The 27708-nt window shown below is 46.1% G+C and overlaps 2 protein-coding genes across 2 annotated transcripts in view; one reads left to right on the top strand and one right to left on the bottom strand.

The window, feature by feature from the left end:
* Positions 1 to 13097: 13097 nt before the first annotated feature.
* On the bottom strand, positions 13098 to 16988 carry LOC141164806 (E3 ubiquitin/ISG15 ligase TRIM25-like). Its single transcript, XM_073650376.1, has one exon. It carries the CDS (start codon positions 16932 to 16934, stop codon positions 15159 to 15161), a length of 1776 nt encoding a protein of 591 aa, XP_073506477.1. The 5' UTR covers positions 16935 to 16988; the 3' UTR covers positions 13098 to 15158.
* Positions 16989 to 18049: 1061 nt separating this feature from the next.
* The window catches only part of LOC141164804 (uncharacterized), a 366676-nt gene continuing 357017 nt past the window's right edge, over positions 18050 to 27708 (top strand). Inside the window, exon 1 of the mRNA XM_073650373.1 lies at positions 18050 to 19425. The gene's annotated coding sequence lies outside the window, so the exon portion shown is untranslated. The remainder of the gene's footprint in view (positions 19426 to 27708) is intronic.

Below are 27708 nucleotides of genomic sequence, written 5' to 3'. Positions count from 1 at the left end.
ATGGGAACTGTTACGGATCCGGGTGGTGGAACCTCTGTGCTGCGGTGTAAGGAGGGGCCAGAGGGGCGTGACTAAGTATCAACTCGGTCCAACCAAGGTCGCACGGCGGCTCAGTTGACTCCGTGAACCAGGGAGGAACCGAGCATAGGGACCAGGTGCCACTCTGGGACCGACCTTGTATGAGAGCAGGTGACGGGTCAGAAGGCAGGAACTGACCGGTACAGCGGATGAGCTTCGGCTGGCAGGCAGACGGGTGGTCCGGGTAGACAAGCAGGCTGATTAGGCACATAGTCAGGCGAGTGTTCTGGGTATGCAAGCTGGCGGGCACAACAGGTAGCTGGCAGGTACTTCCAGGTAAGCAGGCAGGCGGGCACAACAAATAGCTGGCAGGTGCTTCCAGGTAAGCGGGCTGGCAGGTAACAGGCAGGTGCTTCCAGGTAAGCAGGGGGGCAGAGCCCATAGACAGACTGACGGACAGGACTGTAGACAGACTGTCAGGCTGGAGAGTAGTCAGGCTGGCGGATTGGACTGAAGATCAGACTGGCGGACAGGACTGACTAGCAGGGGACCTGGGGGCTGAAGCAAAGTAAGAATCACAAAGCAACAACCTTGCACGGGCACCTCCATATTTGGATGGAGGTGCCTTTTATAGGGGAAGTCCTCCGGCCATTGGCCGGGGACTTTTTAGGATGGCGCACGCTGCCCCTTTAAGAGGGGGGGAAGCACGCGCTCGCCCTAAGCACAGAGCCGTGGAAGCTGCGTGCACCAGCAGCAGCTTCAGGGAGGCCGGAAGACGGCGGAGCAGGACCGCGGCGGTAAGGGGGATGGCGTCACTGCCGGGCAGGAGGCAGAGACGCCGATGCTACGGGAACATTGTTTTCTGGAGGCCCTCTGACCTCCATGTCTCTTCCAAGGGGCATTAGAGTGCCTACAAATTTTTGGCAACCCTTGCATTCACTGCATAGGCCAACACTATGGGAGACCCACTTCCTAAAAATGGGAACATATTTTCATGAGGCCTTCTACATCTCTTCCAAGGAGAATTGGAGTGGCTCTCAATTTTTGGCAGCCCTTGCATTCACTGCATAGGCCAACACTATGGGAGACCTGACGCGCCCCCTGGGTCGTGGGGTACTCGTTAGCCGGGCCAGTTGTTGCTAGGGGAGATATCACAGTGGCGGTGACCCGGTCCGTGACCCAGGGCGGTCAATAAAAAGGGATTTAAATATAAGGATTATAGTTTTTATGAAAAGTTTGTGACGCCACCTGTGGTATGCTGCTAAAGGGAGCATGAGCAGGTCCTCTGAAGCTGTTGTTAATGCAGCAGAGTTGGTTCAGCTCTCCACAGGTAGAGCTTAGCCCCAGGGCAGAGTAATGGGGATGTAATAGATGTTGCTGTTCTGCAGGGTGGTGCAGGGGGTGATGGCGCAGTAATAATTTGCAGAGACAGTGGGGTGCAGTCTTTAGGGTTTTACTCACGATTTTTAGACTCCAAGTTACCAGGGCCAGGGTAACTCCCCATGCCGTCCTGTGTTTACCCTGGGAGGGGTTCAGCAAACTCCCAGGTACCTCCAGAGTACATAACGGGACCCCATTCTGTGTGCCTTTTCTGGTCATCTTCCTGTGCTGACTCTCACCCCCCTGCCCTGCGCCTCACACCCAGTGTCCCAAGCCAGTGACCGCGGACCTTGTCGGGCAACGTCTTCTCTGTCCCCTGCGTCCTCTATGGTCACCTTTTTAGCGATTAGATGTGGCTGTTGGCTGCAGCACCTGAAATGCAGCACCCTCCGGTTATCTAGTTGAGACTTGAAGAACTCTGCTAGTTTAGGGGCCAGTCCCCTCACTGCGGCCTGATCCTTCCACTCCTGGTGGGTCCGGGCGCACGGGTGGCATCCGCACTGCCCGTGCCCCTGGGATCCTTTCTGTTCTGGAGCCTTCCTTCCTGCTCCTCTCCTCTCTTCAGTCTGTCCTGGGCCTCTCTCACTAGGCCCTCCTCCTGAGCAGAGCTCCAGAGCTCCTGCTCCACACACTCTCTGACTGAACACACTGAACTCCCAAGATGGCTTCCCCTTTTTATATCCTCCCTCTCAAGTGCGCCCCTGAACTTCTTCCTCCACCCACACCCACTACATGGTTCCCCCCACTCCAACCAGGGACAGGGCTCAGCTGGAAAAGGGACTCATCTTGCCCCTCCTGCTGGTCTGGAGTAGTGTAGTGCTGGATGCTGGTGTTAGGGTCCCGGGTGGTACTCCTTCCTTACCTGAGCGTGAGATACCACACCTCTGGGTGAGATGCAGTACCTCTGTGGCGACTGAACCCGCAGGGGCGCCACATAACCCCCTGGTAAAACACAGCACATCCGCAGGCTGGAACAGAGTAAAGAAATTTTAAAGACATGAAACATTTTTTAGAATGCATTCACATATAAGATCATAAACAAACTTTTTCTTCCCTTTATGGGAGGCACATTTCTTAAACGTTGCAGATTACTATATAAAACTTATTTTTTCAAATAACATTTTTCCTTATAAAACATTTTTCATATTAAACATTTTTAGCAGGCTACAGCACGGTCTGTAACTGGGTGTCCATTTCACTGAACAAGGTGCAATCTGATGAACATGAGGGACCCGTCCGAAAACCCTCAACGTAGGCCCTGGGCGCGGCTGCAGGGCATAGGTGATCCGGTCTTTGGACCACGTCTTCGGCCACACCAAATGGGTTTTTGTTCTGAGGTCAGTCTTGTTGTATAAAACCAATAAGAGGCACTTTAAGAAGTGCAAACTATTTACAAATAAATGTTTCTGGCTGCTCACAGTCCTCAGCCTGTCAGTTTGTATACCCTTACCCGGTAATTATGCACACAAAACTTTTTAGTTCAGTCAAACAAGGTTGTACCGTTCCGGGTTACTATATACAGTACAGTTCAGTTTTCACAACTGGAGTTCAGAAGTGGTGCTCCCTCCTGGGAGACACCTGTTTGCTGTAGGCTGGCCCAGCCGGGTCATCAGCCTCAGACTGCAGGGGGACCAGGGATGGAGCAGCGCCAGCCGTATCTGGGACATGGACTTCACTCCTACCTGCTCCCGCGACTGCTTCAGCTCGGCCTGACACCTCCCGGTCCAAGAGCCGCTCTGCCGGGGCTGGGGCGCTGACGGTCACTTGCAACCCCGACTGCTGCCGGGATACCAACTTCTCCACCAGCTCCGCTCTCGAGGCAGCAATCGCAGCTTGCTGGGCCTCTTCCATCCTCCTGCCAGTTATTGCATCTCATCCCAGATGAAGCTGGTGTCCTTCAGAGACAACTTAGTTAGCATCCCTTCCACGGTGGGGGGTTCTGCCGCGGGCTGCAGACCACAAGACGGAGCTTCAGGCTGACCTCTCTCCATCTTGCCTCCTTAACATATTTCCCAGGAGAATCCATTTTGGTTTCGTTTTTGTATGTTTTATTGTGAGTCGGTAAAAGTGGCGTAATACCTTCTGTAGCTTCAATATAAGGCTGTTATGTGGTACAGTATCAAATGGTTTTGCAAAGTCCAGATAAATCACATCAGCCGCATTGCCAAAATCTAAATTTGTATTTACCTCCTCATAGAAACCCAACATGTTGGTTAGGCATGGCTTATTCCTCATGAATCCGTCTGTTGTAATTTATTATATTATTGTCTGCAATATATTTCTGAAGGTCATTTCTTATAATAGCCTCAAAAACTTTGCATGCTACTGATGTCAGACTTACCGGATGGTAGTTACTAGGATCCACTTTCTTACCTTTCTTAAATATTGGTACCATGACAGCCATCTTCCCGTGGCACCAACCCAGTTACAATAGAGTCTAAGAATATGAGATACAGTGGTCTGTCAATTTCTGACCTCAATTCCCTCAGTATCCGTGGATGAATGCCATCTGGGCCAGGGGATTGATGAATGTTTAATTTGCTCAGACACGGGCTTAATTCTTCTTGTGTTAAACTAGTTATATCAGGTGGTGAACTTTGATTTTTGCCTTGTTGAATGATCCCTGGAACAGTCGGTTAATTGGTGAACCATTTAATATCTCAGCCTTTTCTTTGTCCTCTATAATTATTTTGTTATTATCGTCTTTTAAGGGGCGGATGCCATCCGTTTTTTTATTTTTGGCATTGATGTATTTATACATTTTTTGGGATTTATTTTAATGTTGCTGGCGATTTGTTTCTTTGTAGATTTCTTTTTTACATTTCTTATTGAGATCTTTCTACTCCTGAAATGCTATTTCTGTATTCTCGGCCTTCAAGATTTCTTTGTTTTTGTCTTATTACACTTTGTACTGTCTTATTTATCCATAATGGTTTATCTTTATTCCTGGACATTTTATTACCAGAAATAAGTTTTCTACAGGATTCTAGTGGTATGTCCTTAAGGGGAATCTGTCACCCCTTGGGATTATCTGACCTACTAATATGGGCATACAAATGATAGAAATGTAAATCTATTCATATCTGTATGCCTCATACTAGAGGTCTCATTGCTGTGCAGTTTCTGATGCGTTCCAGTCCGGGGCCCGGAAGAAATCCCCGCCTCCTATGTAAATTATAATGTTTCCCCCCTCCCATGCACATCACAGTGCCCCGTGATCTGCAGTTGCAGCGACAAAATCCCGTGCCCGCGCACTTTACTTTTTACAGAAGGCGCACTTCTTCCTCCCATCTAGCGAGACACTGTGTCTTCCCAAATGCTCCCGGACCTATAGATCTGATATTGTATATTGTCTATGTGACAGCACCAGATCCAGCAGATTACCGCCCCTGGTTGTTTCATTGACCAGCTGAGAGAGGTAATTGTCCTGAACTGCGGATAAGAGCTTGCAGCTTTTAGCACAATCAGAAGATTCTATGTTCCAATTGGATATCTGGATAGTTAAAATCCTCCATAATAAGGAGCCCATTTATTATTTGCAGCCTTTTTAATTTGTTGCAGCATTTCATCCTCAACCTGTTCAGCTATATTAGGAGGCTTGTAACAAACTCTAATTTGCAGCTTTCCATTATTGTCATCCCCATCTACATTTACCCATACTGACTCTACATTGTCGCAGCTCCCCCCAATGTCACCATTGAGCACAGGTCTTAAGTTGGATTTAACGAAAATACACACCCCTCCATCTGTTTTGTCTTTCCTATCCTTTCTAAATGTAGTGTATCCTTTCACGGTTGTCACCCATTCATGGCTGTCATCCAGCCAGGTTTCCGTAATGCCCACCACATCGTATTCTGTGACCAACATAAGAGTCTCCGGTTCATTCATTTAGTTTGTGAGACTTCGTGCGTTTGCCAGCAGACAGTTAATACTATTAGCAGATTTATTACTCCTACTCAGCTCCCTACTTTCCTTGCATATCCCAGCCCCCCTAAATCCTCATTAACCCCTACTGTCTAACTCTCTGTGTCTACTCTCTCTATCCCTTATTTACACAATGAACCTCCTTCCCCCATAAAACATTTGTGTAAATATATTGTATAACGAGTTTAGCGACTCTGTTCTGCCTACAGCAACAATGTCACCCAACGACGTTTTTGCATAGATCATTTCTCGGCTAAATGTTGTCTCTGAGATGATCATGTGAGCTGATGTCTATGGGAAGAACAGTCACAGCTTTTAGAAAGATTTATTTTACAACATTTACACCCGGGTTCGGAAAACCTAATAAAGTTCTAAACGAGACAATAAGAAAAGCTTCTTCACCCTTTCAGGACCCCACAACAGATACAGAAACACCACAATCTGCTGATCACCATTTGCGTCATTTGTTTGATCTACCATTATATTTGCTGTTTCTTTTATCATTTTTTTCTATCTAAATGTTTCTCATTCTCTATCACAGACTTTAGAAATAGTTCTCGTTAGTATTAGTAATAAATTATTATTAATATACTAGATGGTGGCCCGATTCTAATGCATCGGGTATTCTAGAATATGTATGCGGCCGACCGGGCGCAAGTAGCAGAGCGGTGTTTACATTTGGCGCCAAAATCGCTGATTGGTCGAGGCCGGCAACTGCGACCAATTAGCAAAGCAGTGTTAAAATTTCGCACCTATATCGCAGATTGGTCACGGCCGGTGGTCGCAACTAATCAGCAGAACAGGGTTTAAATTTGGCAGCAATAATGCTGATTGGTCGAGGCCGGCAACCATGACCAATCAGCAGAGCGGTGTTTAAATTTGGCGCCATTATCGCTGATTGGTCACGGCCGGTGGTTGCGACTAATCAGCAGAGCAAGGTTTAAATTTGGCGCCAATACTGCTGATTGGTCACGGTCGGAGACCGCAACTAATCAGCAGAGCGGTGTTTAAATTTGGCGCCAATACTGCTGATTGGTCACGGTCGGAGACCGCAACTAATCAGCAGAGCGGTGTTTAAATTTGGCGCCAATACTGCTGATTGGTCGCCGCCGGCGACCACGACGAATCAGCAGAGCGTTGTTTAAATTTGGCACCAAAATTGATGATTGGTCGCGGCCGGCCACCGTGACAAATCAGCAGAGCGGGGTTTAAATTTTGCGCCAATACTGTTGATTGTTTGCGGCCGGCGACCGCGACCAATCAGCAAAGCGTTGTTTAAATTTGGTGCCAATCTCGCTGATTGGTCGGGGCTGGCGTCCACGACCAATCAGCAGAGCGTTGTTTAAATTTTGCGCCAAAATCGCTGATTGGTCCCGGCTGGCGGTAGCGACCAATCAGCAGAGCGGTGTTTCAATTTGCCACCAAAATCGCTGATTATTCGGGGCCGGCCACCGCGACCAATCAGCAGAGCGGGGTTTAAATTTGCCGCCCATATTGATGATTGGTCGGGGCTGGCGGCCGCAACCAATCAGCGTCGTATTAGTGAGGACCGAGGAGCGGCGCTGCCTGTGCGGCTACTTCCGCTGCGAGCAGCTGAGAGATGAGCGGCTGCTCGCAGCAGAAGCATCCCGACCGGCGGCAACGCTCCTCGGTCCTCCGTTCACACTTGCCGTCGGGAGATCATAGCGCTGTTTAAATTAGGCGCCAATCTCGCTGATTGGTCGCGGTCGGCTGGCGGCTGCAACCAATCAGCAGAGCGTTGTTTAAATTTGGCGCCAATCTCGCTGATTGGTCGCGGTCGGCTGGCGGTCGCGACCAATCAGCAGAGCGTTGTTTAAATTTGGCGCCAATCTCGCTGATTGGTCGCGGCTGCCGTCCGCAACCAATCAGCAGAGCGTTGTTTAAATTGCTATTTAAATGTGGCGCCCACTTCTGTGACTGGTCGCGGTGATTGGTGTTAAAAATCGCTGATTGGTCGCTGGCGCTGCCCGCGACCAATCACCGATTTGGCCGCCACAATTAAATATCGGCCGCGACCAATCATCGATCTTGGCGCCACATTTAAACACCGCTGTGCTGATTGGTCGCCTACGCTGGGCGCGACCAATCACCGATTTGGGCGCAACATTTAAATAGCGTCCGTGACCAATCAACACAGCGGTGTTTAAATGTGGCGCCAAGATCGGTGATTGGTCGCGGCCATATTTAATTGTGGCCGCCAAATCGGTGATTGGTCGCGGGCAGCGCCAGCGTCCAATCAGCGATTTTTAACACAAATGTCCGGACCTTTGTAACACCATGCGGATACTGTGGGGACATGAGCGGCTAGGGTGTGAAGGGAGGACCGGGGAGCGGCACTGCGGGTCGGGATACTTCTGCTGCGAGCGCCCGCTCATGTCCCGGGTTCTCGCAGCGGAAGTATCCGCACAGGCAGCGCCGCTGACATCCATGCGCCTAGGGTGTGAAGGGAGGACTGGGGAGCGGCGCTGACATCCAATTTGTCGCGGCCGCTATTTAAATGTGCCGCACAAATCGGTGATTGGTCGCGGTCTTGGCCCGCGACCAATCACTGATCTTGCCGCAAAAGTTAAACACTACTGTGCTGATTGGTCGCGGACGATCCCCGCGACCAATCACCGATTTGGGCGCCAAATTTAAATATCGGCCGCGACCAATCACCGATCTTGGCTCCACATTTAAACACCGCTGTACTGATTGGTCGCGGACGCTATTTAAATGTGGCGCCAAAATCGGTGATTGGTCGCGCCCAGCGTCGGCGACCAATCAGCACAGCGGTGTTTAAATGTGGAGCCAAGATCGGTGATTGGTCGCGGCCGATATTTAAATTTGGCGCCCAAATCGGTGATTGGTCGCGGCAGCGTCCGCGACCAATCAGCACAGTGGTGTTTAACTATTGCGGTAAGATCAGTGATTGGTCGGGTACGAAGACAGCGACCAATCATCGAATCGTCTTGGTGAGGACCGGGGAGCGGCGCTGCCTGTGCGGCTACTTCCGCAGCGAGAACCCGGGACATGAGCGGGCACTCGCAGCAAAAGTATCCCGATCCGCAGCACCGCTCCCCGGTCCTCCCTTCTGCATGGAGGTCAGCGACGCCCGCGGTCCTTCCGTTGCTACCGGCTGGGAGATGAGCGCCTCGCGCCGGTCATCTCCCGGCTGCATCTCCGTCCCGCAGATGGGTCCGGCGGTCGAGGTCCTTCTGCTGGTACCGGCCGGGAGATGAGCGCCTCGCGCCGGTCATCTCCCTGCTGCATCGCCGCTGAGCTCCGTCCCGCAGATGAGCCGCTAACGGCCGCCATCTTTTTTCTTAAATCCCGCGGCGCTGATTGTCCGCTGCCGGACCAATGAGCGATGCGGGATTTCCAGGACAGACAGACAGACAGACGGGATAAGACGATTATATATATAGATTTATTATCATTTCTGCTTGTGGACACAGAATAACAACTCATCACCATGTGCTTCACAGATTTTCCTTCTGCAGACTGTTCTGTAGGAACTTTATAATATTTTTGCGCTTTCCTCTTCTTGTAAAGATTTTCGCATCTGAATATAAATGGAATATTTTCAACTACTGGCAACAAGCAAATATATTGAAAATGGTGAAAAATTAATACAGAAAGTCCTAACAAATCTCAGAACTTCTTGTCCCACAATAACTAAACGTCACATAAATCATAAACCGCTCATCAGAAAGCTCAGACATTTAGTTTTTTCATCGATGGGTTTTATTGCATATAAATCAAATTAACCATAAATCAGTCATTGATCTGTAAGGGTTAATCATACAGTCACAAAATAACTGTTCACAACATGGCGGATTCTGATGACATTTTCAAGCCTTGTACTGGAATTCTAAAAATAATTCATTATTGTTGATTTCTTTGAGGAAGGAGTCAAGTGATAGTTGGTCACCAGACCAAATGAAGAGAATGTCATTAATAAATCTTTGCCAGAGGACCAGGTTCGATCGGAGGGCCACATCGGGATAGATGGCGGACTCCTCCCACTAGCCCACATAGAGGTTTGCGTAACAACACAGCCATGGGGACCGGGTTCGCCAACAGTTACGCAAACCTCTTCATAGGCTGGTGGGAGGAATCCGCCATCTATCCTGATGGCGCCCTGTGATCGAACTTGGTCCTCTGGCAAAGATTTATTGATGACATTTTCTTCATCTGGTCCAGTGACCAACCATCACTTGACTCTTTCCTCAAAGAAATCAACAATAATGAATTCTTTTTAGAATTCACCTCCAACAGCAGCACACCACAGGTTAACTTTCTAGACCGCAATATTTATATACAGGATAATCAAATCCAGACCCGGACTTACAGTAAACCCACAGACTCAAATAGTTTCATTTCATTGGATAGCTGCCACCTTCCCAGCTGGCTCTTGAGTATCCACCAAACTCACCAATAAATTCCTGGAAAAATGATACAACCTACAATTCCTCAATGACACCAAAAATAAGGTCCAAGTAATACCCAGGGAAATTACCCAGGGAAACGCTTCTCAGTAACCATAAAGAAAAAACCCATGCACAGGAAACCATGACACAGCTTAACATCCCTATCATTACCCAGTTTAACTCCAATACACACTTGCTAAAGAAAATTATTACCAAACATTGGAACACTCTAAGAGATTTCAAAGCTAAAGGTGATCTCATTCCACCTACAGTACAGACCAAAAGTTTGGACACACCTTCTCATTTAAAGATTTTTCTGCATTTTCTTGACTATGAAGATTGTACATTCACACTGAAGGCATCAAAACTATGAATTACCACATGTGGAATTATATACTTAACAAAAAAGTGTGAAACAACTGAAAATATGTCTTATATTCTAGGTTCTTCACAGTAGCCACCTTTTGCTTTGATGACTGCTTTGCACACTCTTGGCATTCTCTTGATGAGCTTCAAGAGGTAGTCACCGGAAATGGTCTTCACTTCACAGGTGTGCCCTGTCAGGTTTAATAAGTGGGATTTCTTGCCTTATAAATGGGGTTGGGACCATCAGTTGTGTTGTGCAGAAGTCAGGTGGATACACAGCTGATAGTCCTACTGAATAGACTGTTAGGCTATGTGCCCACGTTGCGGACCTGAAGCATATTTTTTACGCTTCTCCCTGGCGGGAAAATCGCATGCGGATATTACATGCGGTTTTCCCGCCAGGTAGAAGCGTTTGTGAGGCGTCTTTGCATGCATTTCCGCATGCGGGTTATCAAGCACTTCTCCAAGCATCACTTGGAAAAGTGCTTGACAACTTGTTCAGAAAGGTAAAAAATAAAAAAATAAACTTTATACTCACCTTCTGATGCATTCTCTGCCCCGTCCGGAGTCTTGAGCGGCTCACGCTGTTGTGTGCAGGACCTGCGGTGACGTCATTGAGTCATGTGGTGGGTCACATGACTCAATGACGTGGCAGGTCCTTCAGACAACAGCGCGACGGAGGGAAAACATCAGAAGATAAGTATAAACTTTATTTTATTCTTTTTTTTACAGGTTCTTTGGTACCCAGGTCTGGATGAGAGTCTCCTCTCCTCCAGACTTGGGTACCATCCGCACATTGATTCCGCAGCGCTTCCGCAAAATTAATGAACATGCTGCGGATTTTTGACTGCAGCATATACGCTGCGGAAAAATCCGCAGCATGGGCATTGACATTGCGGAATGCCATTGGGGACCATGGGGTGCGGATCTACATGCGTTTTTCAAGCGTTTACGCTGCGGAAATTCCGCAGCATATACGCTTGAAAAACGCTACGTGGGCACACAGCCTTAGAATTTGTATTATGGCAAGAAAAAAGCAGCTAAGTAAAGAAAAACGAGTGGCCATCATTACTTTAAGAAATGAAGGTCAGTCAGTCCAAAAAATTGGACTGACTGACCTTCAGCTGTACTGTAAGCCTAGGTTTATCTATAAGAAGGCCAAAACTTGGGCAACCTAATAGATCCCACGAACGACTTCCCTTCACTAAAGATCTTCTGGGCTTGTTTCTGTGCCCTAAATGTGCAGTTTGTCAAAAACTTCACACCACCAAACAAAAAATCATCAAAGAAGGTCACGTCACTCAGACCAGATCAGATTTCATTAGCTGTAACACTAAAGGAGTTATTTACAGTCTCAAGTGCACCCGGAACAAATTATATGTAAGCAGGACAAAATGTCCCCTACACGTACGCATAAATGAACATCTACGCAATATCTCCAAGAAATTTGATGGACACCCGCTATCGAAACATTTTTCTAAGAACCATGGAGGCTCCATAAAGGGAATTATGGTAACAGATTTACAAACAATGGCGCAAAGGTGACTACTTAAGACAAATGTCAAGAATCGAGAGTAAATGGATTTTCACCTCGGAAACAATAAAACCTAAAGGACTCAACTCAGAGATAGAACTGTTTGCTTTTAATGAGGACTAACTCTCTATCCAGGCAATGATTATCACCAACATCATATTTAAGGCATCCATTATACTGAATCCTGAAGTCTTGCCCCCTCCTACTATTAACATTGAATGGGCGCACGTATAAAAGGGACCCATCCACATCCACAGACCAACCCTGAAGAAGGGAACCGTAGTTCCTGAAACGCGTTGGTTTCTTGGTCTGTCCAGGCCCCTGTACCGGTACGAGTCACGTGCGCCCTGTCACATGCGCCGAAAAGACTGGTTCACTGTTACCAACATAATACGAGCCAGTGCTAACACCCCAGCCTCAGGAAAACACTGCAGCTCTGGTATCCACTGTGGCTGCTGCTACCTAAACCAAGAGGCCTTTGAGCACATCACTGCTAGCACTACGAGTTCCCAGGTGAATACTTCAAGTCTATACAGTCTTATATCACTATCTGCTTGATCTACAGGTAACTGAACCTTCTTACTGTAAGCACAAGACTTTTTATCCATTTGAGCCCTAATCAAAACTTACCTTATTCAGCACCATTTAGGCCACGCTCTTCATAGGAGATGTTTCCTGCTCATTCTGCCAGACACCTATCGCCATTTTAGAAAGGTAAATGCTACTTATTCATCTAACAAATTTTATTTATCCTTAATAGCCAGTGCTATTCTCTCTCCTTAGTGTATTCCTGTCACTGATCCTTCGCTTTTTCTAGTCCGTGGATCCATTATCACAACCAAGACCATCACAGTTGCCTCATCATATGGACTCATTCTCCATCCACATCCAAACCAGGTAAACCCTACTCCTCTCTGCCAACGTGGTGAGTAAGTGAGTTTACTAATCTCTCTTCCCCCTCTATCTTAATTTAGGAGACCACCTGGACCCTCCTTACTTCCCCCATCTTTAACCAGCATCTGAGACCCTCGGGTCCACCGTCAAATCCCCCGTTGTAGCTTCATCCATCTTTCAGGAGTTACATTTTATTGTTTTATTTTACCCCCCCTTCCATTTTTATTATGATATTAACCCTAAATAAATACTGTGTGTGAAATTTACCCACGTTTCTAATATTTGTAACAATACGTCTATCCAACCTCTATACTAAAGCCTAATCTTACCAGCGCAAGACCCCTCATATATCTATTTTTTAAATATTGGATTTATCCAATTCTGACAACCTGGTTGTCTCTCCTTGCAGCAGGTACAACCAGGCCTACCTACCAGCGCCTTCATATATTTATGTAAAAAAAATAAACATTACGGCTGTTAGAATCGAGCAACACGAAAACAATTTGTAAAAAAATGTGCAAAATTAGAAACAAACTAAAAATAACCCATATAATATTTCAATATCTTTAATCACAAAAAGCTTCAAAATAAAGCTATTGTGACATTTATACACACAGTGATCAGCATAGAAATGCGAACTACAGAATTTCATTTTTTACAAACCTCCGCTCCAAAAATTATTAAAATTAAGCAGTACCTTATATTTACCACAAAATCTAACAGACAAAAATTAAGTCACTGTAAGAGAAAAATAAAAAGTTATGTTATAGACACCTTTACACTATATTTATTGAGTTGATCATTTGCTCCTAAGTGTAAAAAAATCAGCTTTCGATTAGTCTTCATTAAAAATGTTTTCTGCAGTAAAGTATAATGCTTTCACATTGGATGACAGCACTGTGTTCTCTGCTCTTCTCCTACCTCCTCTCAGTGTTAGAGATAGCAGCAGGTGTGGAGAGGAGATTGTACCTGGCAGATCAGAGTGTATAGGTGGTGGTGGATGGAAAAAAAATGATTTTCAGGAAGTGCAAATTCTACAGACTTTATGGTATCAAAGTGTAAAGTGTGTGAGAAATGCACAGAGTATATAACTAAGAAAAAGTATCAGTGTGTAGCGAGAGGAGAGAAGACACTAAAAACTTACAGTAGGGGAAAGTCAAACGCTTCATGACATAAGAGGCTCTTATCACAAGGAAATAGTGATCTATCATGGGCTGTAGAAGGAGAAATAATTTGTATCTGCTGTAGATTCTGTACAGAGGGGGAAATCATTCCAGGAATGAAACTGTGCTGATACATGAGATCTGGAGAAGACAGCAGCATTTTGGACACACTGACCTCACATCCAGCATGTATTACTGGACATGACTACTGGAGAAAAGTCTGAAACAAATAATAGGTTGTAAAGTGCATATCAGGAGGTCTGAGAATGAATGTCAGGATGAAGATTACAGCCTGAAATACATTAAATGGCTGTCAGCCGAATAATGCTTTGGCCAATCGTTTGGCTGAGAGCCATCTCAGCTGACTCTCCCAAATACAGAAATTCTCATTCGGCTGTGTTCCCTATGAGAAAGCCGCCGACTGACACATTGGCAAAGTGGCTTGGCTCAGGGAGAACAATGTGATTGGCAAAGTTGACATTGCTGATTGACAACACTCCAGACCATCAGTCGGCCAGCAAATCCATATTAGAATGTCAGCCAAACCCGTCAGGTTCCCAACGGGTTTGGACGACATTAGTCTAATGTGTACGGGAGCTTTTAGCCACTAACATATACACAAATTATCTCTTCCATGTCAGAGGTGTCAATAGCACTTAAAGGCGTTGTTTCATCAAATTATACTGTTAAAATAGCAAATTTCTTGTAAAAACAATAAAATTTACAATTTATCGCATATGAAAACTCTCCATTCTCCTCTGTAAAACTATAATGTACAGATTGTTCCCTAGGTTATCGGCCACCTCTGCTGTTTAGTCTCCCAGGCAAGTAGCATACTCTTACAGTATTTAAGGCAGAAAGCTTACAGTGCTGCTCTGAAGCTGAGGGGTTGTTGGATTTGGGAAACATCAGTCTTCTGCGCAAACCTGACTCTGATTGCAGCATGTTAGTGCTCTGGACCGAACTGTCAATCATCAGCAGCCCCGGGCAAGTAGAAAGTCTGGAGGCAGAGGAGAGGAGGCTCCTCAAGATAGCAGATTATACAACCACTTTACAGGGTTGTCTCCTTTCTGAAAATGTTTGGCTCCAGCTGCAACATAAGATAACAAACCCTGCTGTACTCACCGTCCTCGGAGTCTCTATTTCTGCTCCCGATATCCAGTATTGTTTACAGCACTGACGTTATGTCAATAACACAGCAGCCAATCAGTGAGGTCAGCGGCTCTGCTCGTGTAGGCTGAATGTGACTTATAGAGGCGCTGAGCTCACTGATTGTCTGCCGCTCTGTCGATGTGACGTCAGTGCCACCGCCAATACTGGACATCGGGAGCAGCACCAGAAAATCAGGTCTGGAAACAAGAATGGTGAATACAGTACGATTGATTATTTTATAAGGAACTGCATCTGGGGCTAAACATTCTCTGAAAGGAGACGATCCCGTAATATTTATCTACAGGGCTGGAGAAAAGAGAAACTAGATGTAGCCTCTCCAACTGGTGCCTCCGATTGCCTGATTGCTCCTGTTCTATGATGGTTTCTCACAGCTTCTACTCCTAATATCTTTATAGAACTATCACATACATGTAACGCAGCATGAAGGGGCTCGGTGAAGGAGGCAGTGAAGGTGTGTAAGTGTCTGATGGGGTCACACAGCTCATAAAAGGACAGCTGCCCGGCCTCATAATCCAGACATATCCTGACTCCATCACTGGAGATCTGATGAGGTAACTGGATCTCATTACTGTCATGTGTCACTGAACACTGATTATTATACACCCGTCCTCCATATAAACACCAGGACTTGTTATTATCTCCAATGATTGACTGATCTCCCCTCCTGTCTATACTGGGATAACACATCCCCACACTCCACAATCCTGTTCCGCAGATCTCCACATCCCAGTAATGTCGTCCTGAGGTAAATCCCCTCCTGCTCATCACCTGAGGATAATACTGGAATCTCTCTGCTGTTTCTGAACGATTCTGTGTCTTCCATGTCCAAGTCACAGTTTTCAGGTCGTCTGATATAAGGAGATCATTACCAGCCGTGTTTACATCCAGTAATATGTCTGCAGGATCCTGCACATAGAAGGTCACATTTATATCTCTTATCATAGCAGATAATGTGTGTGATATGTGTGAGATCAGTTCCACACCCCGATCACCTCCACCTCCATCATGTCCTACTGTGTCCTCATCACCTCCATCATGTCCTCCTGTGCCCTCATCACCTCCATCATGTCCTCCTGTGCCCTCATCACCTCCATCATGTCCTCCTGTGTCCTCATCACCTCTCTCCTCCTTAGGATCACACCCGTCACCGGTGTCCAGTTCCTGTAAGACAGTCAGTGGATCCGTCATGTTACACAGCTCCTCAATGTGCCTCATCTTCCTGGACAGCTCGTCCTTCTTTATTTCCAGCTTCTGGATCACATCAGACAGTGACTGTGACTCCTGCTCTTCCTGCCTGGAGATCTCACTCAGGACCTTCTTCTCCAGGTCGTCCAGCCGTCTCCTGATGTCTATAAACAGGGCAGTGACTCTCTCGGCTTCTTCAGATGCTTTTTCTTGAGTTTTTCTCCTGCGCTCCTCCAGACTCTGGACCCTTTCCTCAGTCTTCTTTCTCTTTGTGATCAGTTTCTTTAGAATATTTCTCAGTTTATCCTTTTTCTTCTCAGAGGCCTCATCCAGCATCTCCACCTTGTGTCCCCGATGTTCTCCGGCTAAACTGCAGGAAACACAGATACAAGCAGCGTCCTCGGTGCAGTAATATTCCAGGATCTTCTTATGGATGGAGCATTTTCTGTTTTTCAGGGAAGTGCTGGGTTCTGTTAGGACGTGATCTGCTGATGTTTCTATGTGAACTTTCAGGTGTTTAATACACAAAGAAGCTTCACACATCAAACAGGATCTAACAGCAGGTACAGGAGAGTCCATACAGTAAGTGCAGTAGATCCCGGTGATCTCCTCCTGAGGTGGTTGAGTAGACAGGACATTCTCCACTACATTACACAGAGTTATGTTCTTCTGTAGTGGAGGCCACTTGTGAAATGTTGCTCTACAGTCAGGACAGGAATTTTCTCCATAGCCGCCCTCTGTATCCACCACTCCATCAATACAGACCCAGCAGAAGTTATGTCCACATCTCAAGGTTATGGGATCTGTATAAATCTCCATACAGATAGAGCAGTTCAGCTCCTTTCTTAGACCAGCAGACGCCATCGCTCAGAGCAGAAAGAGGAAATGTGTGATTCATGTTTACCAGAAAAGGCGCGGCTAAACTCGTTCTTCTGGTTTTATTCTAAGTTCTGTGATAACGCGGATTATTATTGTGACCAGTGCTGAAGTGAGATTTTTTTAGATTTTCTCTGGGAAAATATCCTGGGCTGCACTTGTTTCTGTATTTTGCCTTTTTGCCTTTATTATTAGGAGTTTAGGAACATCAACAGTTTGTATTGTAGAAACTCCATTGAATATGAAACTGTTGGAAATAATCAAGCACACGACCCGACTATCTCCGGCAGGAGCATAAAGAATGAATAAAGCAGTGGCAGACGTGTGGTCACCGCTCTATTCCAATGGGGCTTTTCATAGCCCTGTTCTCGGGACTGGTGGAGTCCCACACCAAGGTCATAGAGCAGGAGAAGCTGAGTAGGTTGATATAAGTGGATTCAGCAGTTTTTCATTTACATCTCTGCTTATTCTGAGCTCAGTTATGGAAAATCAAAGACACAGATAGGCAGTGACAAATGTGCACACTATGGGATTTGTGTATAAGGCTAAGTGCCCACGATGCAGAAATGCTGTAGATTTTTTCCGCATCTCCCTAGCAGGAAAAACGCATGCGGATTTTACATGGGTTTTTCCCGCCAGGTAGAAGCGTTTGTCAAGCGTTCTTCACATGCATTTCCGCATGCGGGTTATCAAGCGCTTTTCCAAGCGATTTTAGCATCACTTGGAAAGTGCTTGACAACTTGGTCACACTATATAAATCCATGCAACCGGCATGGATTTATATAGTATGACTAAGTTAATAGTTAAAAATAAGAATAAAAATGGTAAAAAATAAAAAATAAACATTATACTTACCTTCCGGTGGCCCCCGGTTTCCTGTACAATGTGTCCGGTCTCTTGTGACGTAATTTAGTCATGTGACAGGTCACGCGACCGCCGACATCAGCGGTCGCGTGACCTGTCACATGACTAAATGACGTCACCGCAGGTCCTTTTAGACCATCGCGAGCCGTACAAGAGACCGGACGCATCGTACAGGAGACCGGGGGACATCAGAAGGTAAGTATAATGTTTATTTTGTATTTTAAATTATTTTTTTAACAGGTACTATGGTACCCAAGTCTGGTTGAGAGTCTCCTCTTCTCCACACCTGGGTACCATCTGCACATTGAATCGCTTAATATCCATGTGCAATGGAAGTCATTCGGATATTAAGCTATTCAATGCAAGTCAATGGCGGCAATTACGCTGCGTGTCCGCAAAATTAATGGACATGCTGCGTATTTTTCTGCAATGATAATCCGCAGCGGAAATTTCCGCAGCATGTGCACAGAACATGCGGATTACCACTGGGGACCATGGGGCACGTATTACCAAGCGTTTTCTAAGTGTTTTCGCTGCGGAAATACCGAGGCAAAAACGCTTGAAAAACGCATAGTGGGCACGCAACCTGACAATGATATAGGTGATGTATCAGTGAATATATCTAGTATATGTGCACCTAGGCCCTGGACCAAACATAAAAAGACCCTCAGTAATATGAAATGCAAAACAAAAAAGGAAGAAAAAAAAGAGATTATGGTCAGTAGTGATAATAAAATGTATACTTTATTAAGCACGTAATGTACAGGGGGTATGTAACAAGAGTTCTATGAGGAGATGCAGATCGAATGTAGATTCCAATAGTCCATTGGTTGCAAAGACATTTTTATGTACAGGGCACAAGGGGAAAAGATTATTGAAAAGTGTGAATGTGAAAGAAGCTGCTGTTAGACAGTGTCCATATGTAACACATCAAAGTAATCTACAATATAAGATGTGTACGAATGTGATATGACTGCTAACCCTATAGAGCAATAGAGACAGGTGCAGGGTATAGATAAATAAGTCACCTATAGGGATCGAGGCATAACATATATGTAATAATAAAGTGCAGGTGAAAATGGATTCCCGGCCAGGTATGTGTGCTATCCCACAAAGTGGCCATTTCTATGGGATACCGGATGTATAGTGTGTTCCATACAAATGCTGTGAACTGTATATTGTGAGACCTGCTGACGGGCAGCACAAAAAGGGTTAATCTTCCCCTCATAGACTTGATCATGTGACCCTGCTCTGCTTAGTATGCAGAAGCTTCTGGAACAAACATCCCTGGGCAGTCAGCCAATGACTGCAGCTGTAAGGGTCACATGAGAGTGGGAGGAGCTAAATCCTGTGAGGTAGTTAAGAGCTGAGGCGGTGGTTGGAGATCAGACATTTTGTGAGAGGAAAGAGAAGAAGAAGGAGAAGGAGTTTCCTCCCCCTGACTGCTGGGTCTAGAAGGGGCTAATAAAATAAGGGGGGCTGACAGCCTTCATATTAGGAAGATTCCTATTGCGCCTCTAGGAGGAAAAATTACCTCAGGGCAGAAGCTCATCTCTAAGGAAGAAATATTCTGATTTGATGAAACAAGTGTCCACAGAGCTCGGCCTGTCTGCAGGTAGGAGCCGATCCTCACCTGTGAGTGTAACCTGAACTCTAATTCCCTACTGGGTGTAAATAATTATTTGCCCCTTTATCATTAGTAAAGAGACTTCTCTGTTTCCAGACAACGTCTCATCATAGGTGTTTGTGAATGATAGTTGGTGATGATACGGGTTTGGTTTGAGGGAGAAGGTTCACGGGTAGCGTGTAATAACGCTGGTCTGCAAGGGTAAAACTGTTTGAAAAGTAAGAGATGATCTTTATAGACTTTCGATCACTGAACTAAAATAATAAAAATATCATAAAAAATTCCTTCACGTGAAGTTTTTTCACAAACGCTGACTCCATAGGCTTTTTCTTGCACCGTACTTTGACCCCCTTGGTGGATAATTTTGGTGTCATTAGATTGGTTCGAAATTAATGGGCACAGTGTTGTGATTGGCTGCTGTGGGCAGAGAAGATTTTCTAAACCCAGCTTCCAAAGAGTGTGGTAGTGTCCATAACATCCAATCATAGCATAGCTTTCATTTTACCTCAGCAGTAGAAGTAATGAAAGCTGCGCTGTGATTGGTTGTTATGGGCAGTAAAGGCAGATTTTTTTTTGCCACAGTTCATACAGTGTGGTGGTGTCCATAGCAACCAATCAGAGCACAGATTTCATTTTACCTCAGCATTATAACAACTGAAAGCTGCACTGTGATTGGTTGCCATGGGGAGTAAAGACAGATTTTCTTTTAGACAGGGGTCATAAGAGTGTGGTGGTGCTTGCCACGATTCCTTTCAGTATTTAGTGATTGTGGTGGATTAAGCTTCTGTTTCTAACAACGTGATCGAAATGGCTACAAGGGGGTGTCATAATTCACCCGACAACTTTTGTTATATTTGCGGTTATTTTGTGGTGAAGTGTATTTTGCGTACTTTGCTGTAAAACAAGGTGATTAAAACAAGTCGTGGGCTCCACATGCAATGTGTTCTGTTTGTATAGAAGAACTACGACAGTGGTCTAAAGGGAAGAAGGAGAGCTTTCGTTTTGGTGAGCCTATTATCTGGAGGGAACAGTAAAGCCATAGGGATAGCTGATACTTTTGTACATGCAATGTGGGGGGATTTAACATTAAATATCAGAAAATTATATACTCGGACCTCCAGTTAGCGATTTGCCCTGTACCTCATGGTCCAGGAATCCTGTTCCTTCACGTACAGAGAAACTTGAAGATACACCTGATTCAGAAGATTTAGAACATGAAGAGCAGGATTTTGACAAAGACTTTCACACTAGTCCATACGAGTTACAGCTTTTTTCACAGCTCAAATGAAATGATTTATTCAGGGACTTGGACCTTCCTAAACACTCTGCAAAAAATTTAGGCTGTAGACTATAAGAAAAGAACCTGAGAGCTTCTGGTACCTGTTTTTCATGGTACAGAAGCAGAGAAAAAGAATTATTTTCATACTTTTCTCAAGACTGTGCTCTAGTGTATTGCAGTGATGTTACTGGGCTGATGGAAAAATTTAACATTGAGTACAATGTGAGTGAGTGGAGACTCTATTGATTCATCCCAAAAAAGTCTGAAAGCTGTGTACAATGGCAGCAAATATGCTTCAGTGCCTGTAGGGAATTCTTGGAATTCTATGCACTTGAAGGAAAGATATGAGAATTTAGACTTTATTCTCAAGAAACTTAACTACAAAGATCAAGGATGGTCAATATGTGGTGGTCTGAAAGTTCTCTCTTTGCTCCTTGGGCAGCAAGGAGGATACACAAAGTACCCATGCTTTTGTGTGAATGGTACAGCCGTGATAGGACTCACACTGGAGCCAAAAAAGTTGGCCAACGAGAACATCTTTGCAACCTGGACTCCTGCCACCACTCCATTTAGTGAATGAACCATTTATGACGTCTCTTTGTTTCCTGATATTTAGCCAATTCCTTACCCATCTGCATATAGTTTCCCCCAGTCTCGGCTTCTGTAGCTTTAGTGTAAGGCTGTTATGTGGTACAGTATCAAATGCTTTTGCAAAGTCCAGATAAATCACATCAGTCGCATTACCAAAATCTAAATTTGCACTTTCCTCCTCATAGAAACCCAACATGTTGGTTAGACATGACTTATTCTTCATGAATCCATGCCTGTTGTAATTTATTATATTATTGCCTGCAATATATTTCTGAAGATCATCTCTTATAATACCCTCAAAAACTTTGCACACTACTGATGTCAGACTTACCGGATGGTAGTTACTTGGATCCACCTTCTTACCTTTCGTAAATATTGGTACCATGTCAGCCATCCTCCCGTGGCACCAACCCAATTACAAGAGAGTCTAAGAATATGAGATACAGCGGTCTGTAAATTACTGACCTCAATTTCCTAAGTATCTATGGATGAATGCTATCTGGACTGGGGAATTTGTGAATGTTTAATTTGCTCAGACATGGGTATAATTCTTGTTGTGTTAAACTAGTTATATCAGGTGGTGAACTTTGAGTTTTTTTCCTTGTTGAATGATCCCTGGAACAGACGGTTCATTGGTGAACACAGATGAAAAGAGCCTGTTTAATATCTCAGCCTTTTCTTTGTCCTCTATAATTATCTTGTTATTATCGTCTTTTAAGGGGCTGATGCCATTCATTTTTTTATTTGTGGCACTGATGTATTGATAAAGTTTGAGATTTATTTTAATGTCGCTGGTGATTTGTTTCATTGCAGATTTCTATTTTACATTTCTTATTGAGATCTTTCTACTTCTGAAATGCTATTTCTGTATTGTCAGCCTTCAAGATTTCTTTGCTCTTTGTTTTTGTCTTATTACACTTTCTACTGTCTTATTTATCCATAATGGCTTCTTTTTATTCCTGAGAAATTGTATATCTTTGTACCGTGTTAGCCAGTAGATAGAAAAATATTAAGATTTAAGAGTTCTCAGTGGTTGATACCTTTTAATGGCTAACTGAATAGATGGTAATTGTTACGCTCGCGCCCGGACTGACTGGCATGAGCGTGATTAGTGATCCCACTGTACCATGAACCGAGGAGTGCCTGGAGTGGCGTAACTAAGTATCTACCCGATCCGACCAAGGTTGCACGGTGGCTAACGACTCCGTGAACCAAGGAGGAACCGAGCAGAGGAACCAGGTGCGACTCCAGGTCAGACCCCGGTCACAGCTGTTGGCCCACACCGGGGAATGCAGGAACAGGCAGGTTAGGCTGGCATACAGACAGGTGGGTATTGGCAGGCACGGCTGGTATGCAGACAGGTGGATACTGGTAAGCATGGCTGGTATGCAGACAGGTGGGTGCTGGCAAGCACTGCTGGTATGCAGACAGGGGGGGTACTAGCAGGTTGGAGCACAGGCAGGATAGGGTCCAGTACAAACTGGGATTCAGGAACAAAACCACAGATGCGGTAGACAGGCAGAGCAGAGCGGAACCGCCGGAGCGGTGAACAAGGCAGAGCAGGAAGGAACCTCCAGAGCGGTGAGCAAGGCAGAGCAGGAAGGAACCACCGGAGCGGTGAGCAAGGCAGAGCAGAGTGGAACCACCGGAGAAGTGAGCAAGGCAGAGCAGAGCGGAACCGCCGGAGCGGTGAACAATGCAGAGCAGGGAGGAACCGCCGGAGCGGTGAGCAAGGCAGAGCAGAGAGGAACCGCCGGAGCGGTGAGTGAGGCAGAGCAGGAAGGAACCGCCGGAGCGGTGAGCAAGGCAGAGCAGGAAGGAACCACCGGAGCGGTGAGCAAGGCAGAGCAGAGCGGAACCGCCGGAGCGGTGAGCAAGGCAGAGCAGGAAGGAACCTCCGGAGCGGTGAGCAAGGCAGAGCAGGAGGAACCGCCGGAGCGGTGAGCAAGGCAGAGCAGAGCGGAACCGCCGGAGCGGTGAGCAAGGCAGAGCAGGAAGGAACCGCCGGAGCGGTGAGCAAGGCAGAGCAGGAAGGAACCGCCGGAGCGGTGAGCAAAGCAGAGCAGAGAGGACAGGGCTCTGTTCACACTGAACAGACTGGAAGGGACAAGCAGAACCAGATACACACAAGGTACTTGCAATGAAGTAGCGAGTGGACTCTAAACTCACAACAGAAGTACAGAAACAATGAGTAGGAGTTAGGTGCAGGTTCAGACAATGCAGGAGAAAGGGAGGGTACGGACATAGAGACAAAACAGGTAACAGGCTAGGATACAGTTCAGACAGGAACTGACACTGCAACAAGATACAGGAGCGAGTCTGGGTATACGGCCCCCAGAGAGGCGGACAAACCGGCTAGGAGAGTGTTAAGACAGGCCTGGGAATACAGCCCCCAGGTTGGCGGAACAACAGGCTAGGGTACAGTTCAGACAGGAACTGCTACTGAAAGAGATACAGGAGCCAATCTGTGAATACAGTCCCCAGAGTGGCGGAAACAGACTAGAAGACAGAGGTGACGTGACAGGACCTGGCAATGCAAAATGCAAAGACAAACTGAGTGAAGGTGTTGCTCAGGCACCTCCTACTGGGTGGAGGGGGTTTAAATATCCAGAGACTCACAGCAATAGGCTGGAGACGCAATAGGGGTGCGCCCACAGCAGCTATAAGAAGCAGGAAGTAACCGGGCCGCCGCCCTAAGCAGTCAGACCAGAGCATGCACACAGTATGAACAGGAGCACGGCTTACAAACTGGACTGAAGGCTAAGATTGCAATCTTGCATAGTGGGAGATGGTGCACTATGCAAGTACGCCGCCAGGTATGTTACAGTAATAAATTGCAAGCTTTCGAGACTACTCAGGTCTAGTGATGAGCGAACGTGCTCGCCACTGCTCGGTACTCGCCCGAGCATCTCACTGCTCGAAATGCTCGGTGCTCTGCGAGTATTTCCTGGTTGCTCGGGCGGGAGCTCGGGTCCCCTCCCTGCATGTTTGGCGCTCTTTAGAGACCCAGTGAACATGCAGGGATTGCCTTCCACACACTGTAATGCCATAGCCATGTTGGTTGTGGTATTACAGTGATTGGCTGGCTGCACAGCGTCATCAGGTCTATATAAGACCTAACGCCGCCATGCTCGTCACAGTCTACCACGGAAACAGGCAGTGTAGGGAGAGATGCTGCTGAGCTAGGGAGAGATTTGCTTGTTTATTAGTTAGTGTAGGTATACCACAACATATATATATATATATATATATATCTATCTGAACTAATAGTCCTTCTGAGGACTAATTCAGCTGCATCTATTCAGTGGTGACAGCAGGAGTTAGGCAGGCAGGCAGTGTATGTGGCAGACTGCAGTGCATATAGCAAGAGGGTCCATTGAACATCCTGTTAGTCTAGGTATTCCACAATATATATACAGTACAGACCAAAAGTTTGGATACACCTTCTCATTTAAAAATTTTTCTGTATTTTCATGACTTTGAAAATTGTACATTCACACTGAAGGCATCAAAACTATGAATTAACACATGTGGAATTATATACTTAACAAAAAAGTGTGAAACAACTGAAAATATGTCATATTCTAGGTTCTTCAAAGTAGCCACCTTTTACTTTGATGACTGCTTTGCACACTCTTGGCATTCTCTTGATGAGCTTCAGAGCAAGGCAGGCAGGCAGTTCATGTGGCAGACTGCAGTGCATACAGCACAAGAGGCTCCATTCCAGTTCTGTCTGCTGCTGCTGTTACAGATATTTCTAGAAATAGCCCCAGGTATATTTTTTTTTTATCTTAATCCTGATTATTTGCTTAAAAAGCAATCCAGAGAACACCGTTTTTCTTCTCCATTTGCTTGTTGCCACTGCGGAATACAGCCAGATCCTTTCCATATTGCAGTGATAAAAATCCAGAAATTTGTAGTGGACGTGGAAAATATTGGCCTCCATTTAAATTTTGTTGCAGTGTGTCAGTAAAGTTATTGATATGAGGTTGCTGTGAAAAATAGTAACCTACAGGCCAGCTATTTAAAACTATGGTTTTCCGTCACACGTATCGCATATAAGTTCGCTCCAAATTCAGCCATTTCTGGTCTCCATTTAAATTTTGTTGCAGTGTGTCAGTGAAGTTATTGACACCAGGTCGCTGTGAAAAATAGTTACCTACAAGCCAGCTGTTTAAAACTGTGGTTTTCCATCACACGTATCTAATATATATAATCGTCTTATCCCGTCTGTCTGTCTGTCCTTCTGTCCAGGAAATCCCGCATCGCTGATTGGTCCGGCCGCGGCCAATCAGCAACGCGGGATTTCAGAAAAAGGCCGTTTTCTGCCGCACGGAGGTCAGCGGCGATGAAGTCGGGAGATGACCGGCGCTAGCCTGTCATCTCCCGGCTGCTCGCAGCAGAACTACCCCGACCGGCGGCGCCGCTGACCTCCATGCCGTCGCCGCTGATCTCCCGACGGTAAGTGTGAAGGGAGGACCGGGGAGCGGCGCCGCCGGTCGGGATACTTCTGCTGCGAGCAGCCGCTCATCTCCCGGCTGCTCGCAGTGGAAGTACGCGCACAGGCAGCGCCGCTCCCCGGTCCTCACTAATACGATCCACTGATTGGCCGCGACCAATCAGCGATATTGGCGCCAAATTTAAACACCGCTCTGCTGATTGGTCGTGGCCGCTACCAATCAGCGATATTGGCGCCAAATTTAATCACCGCTCTGCACTGAGGTCAGCGGCGATGCAGCCGGGAGATGACCGGTGCTAGCCAGTCATCTCCCGGCTGCTCGCAGCAGAAGTACCCCAACCAGCGGCGCCGCTGACCTCCATGTGGCTACCATCGGGAGATCAGCGGCTAGGGCCGCTGATCTCCCGACGGCAAGTGTGAAGGGAGGATCGGGGAGCGGCGCCGCCGGTCGGGATACTTCTGCTGCGAGCAGCCGGTCATCTCCCGGCTGCTCGCTGCGGAAGTACCCGCACAGGCAGCGCTGCTGACCTCCATGCGGCTACCGTCGGGAGATCAGCGGCTAGGCCACCATCTAGTCACATATAAACTGTGTGCAGAATTATTAGGCAAGATGTATTTTAGAGGATTATTTTTATTATTGATCAACAACTATGTTCTCAATCAACCCAAAAGACTCATAAATATCCAAGCTTAATATTTTTGGAAGTTGGAGTGTTTTTTTTTTAGATTTGGCTATCTTAGGAGGATATCTGTTTGTACAGGCAACTATTACTGTGCAGAATTATTAGGCAACTTAATAAAAACCAAATATAATCCCATCTCACTTGTTTATATTCACCAGGTAAACCAATATCAGTGCATAAAATTTAGAAATAAACATTTCTGACATGCAAAAACAAAAACCCAAAAAATTAGTGATCAATATAGCCACCTTTCTTTATGATGACACTCAACAGCCTTCCATCCATAGATTCTGTCAGTTGCTTGATCTGTTTTCCATCAACATTGCATGCAGCAGCCACCACAGCCTCCCAGACACTGTTCCGAGAGGTGTACTGTTTTCCCTCCCTGTAGATCTCACATTTTATGATGGACCATGAAACGCTTGATTGTTCGGTGATCACGCTTCAAAAGTTTGTAAATTTAAAGACTGCTGCATCCCTCTGCAAGACATCTCACAATTTTGGACTTTTCAGAGCCCTTCAAATCTCTCTTCTGATCCATTTTGCCAAAGGAAAGGAAGTTGCCTAATAATTAAGCACACCTTATATAGGGTGTTGATGTCATTAGTAGTGTTGAGCCACCCCCGTAGTGTTCGAGTTCGGTTCGGTTCGTCGAACACCCGTGTGTTCGCCGAACTGTTCGTCGAACTGTTCGTCGAACACCTTCGAACACCGTTAAAACCAATGGCAGGCAAACAAAAACACATAGAAACACATAGAAAACACCTTCAAAGGTGTCCAAAAGCTGACAAACTGCTCAGAAGACACAACTAACACATGGAAAAGTGACAAGTACATATAGTCATGCGAAAAGAAAAGAGGTGGAGGAGTAAAAGGAGGGGGAGACACAGATATAGGCATGTCATGCCCTTCTAAAATCCAAAAAGTGAGAAGCCGACATGCTCAGTCCGCTCCTGCCCGTGCCACCTCCGTGTCGCCGGGTTTGTGCCAGAGCCGCGTGAACCCTGACGGCCAGCCCCCCTCTCCCAATACTGGTGCCTGTCCGCTGGTGGGTCGAGCGAGCCCCCCTGTGGTGGAGGCAGCTCTAAGCTTTTTAATTTAAATTGTCTCTCTAATTTGAATAAATACACTTTAAATCCATTTACAAGGATCTATTGGAGGGCAAGTCTCATGCCAGCAGCCGCGTAATTCCAGCTCCAGTAGCGTCCACTAAAGCTGCTGCAGTTAAAAAGCTTTTATAAGGATCGAGCTCGGCTGTC

Source organism: Phyllobates terribilis, unplaced genomic scaffold (assembly GCF_046119375.1).
Source record: "Phyllobates terribilis strain yellow unplaced genomic scaffold, ASM4611937v1 Scaffold_10__3_contigs__length_209671492, whole genome shotgun sequence".
NCBI lineage: Eukaryota > Metazoa > Chordata > Amphibia > Anura > Dendrobatidae > Phyllobates > Phyllobates terribilis.
The sequence above is the reverse complement of the archived record's forward strand: the minus strand, read 5'-3'. Positions and strand labels throughout refer to the sequence as shown.

What these genes read in the sequence shown, in the direction of transcription:
- LOC141164806 (XM_073650376.1), bottom strand. Translation starts at nt 16,934, where the DNA reads ATGGCGTCTGCTGGTCTAAGAAAGGAGCTGAACTGCTCTATCTGTATG.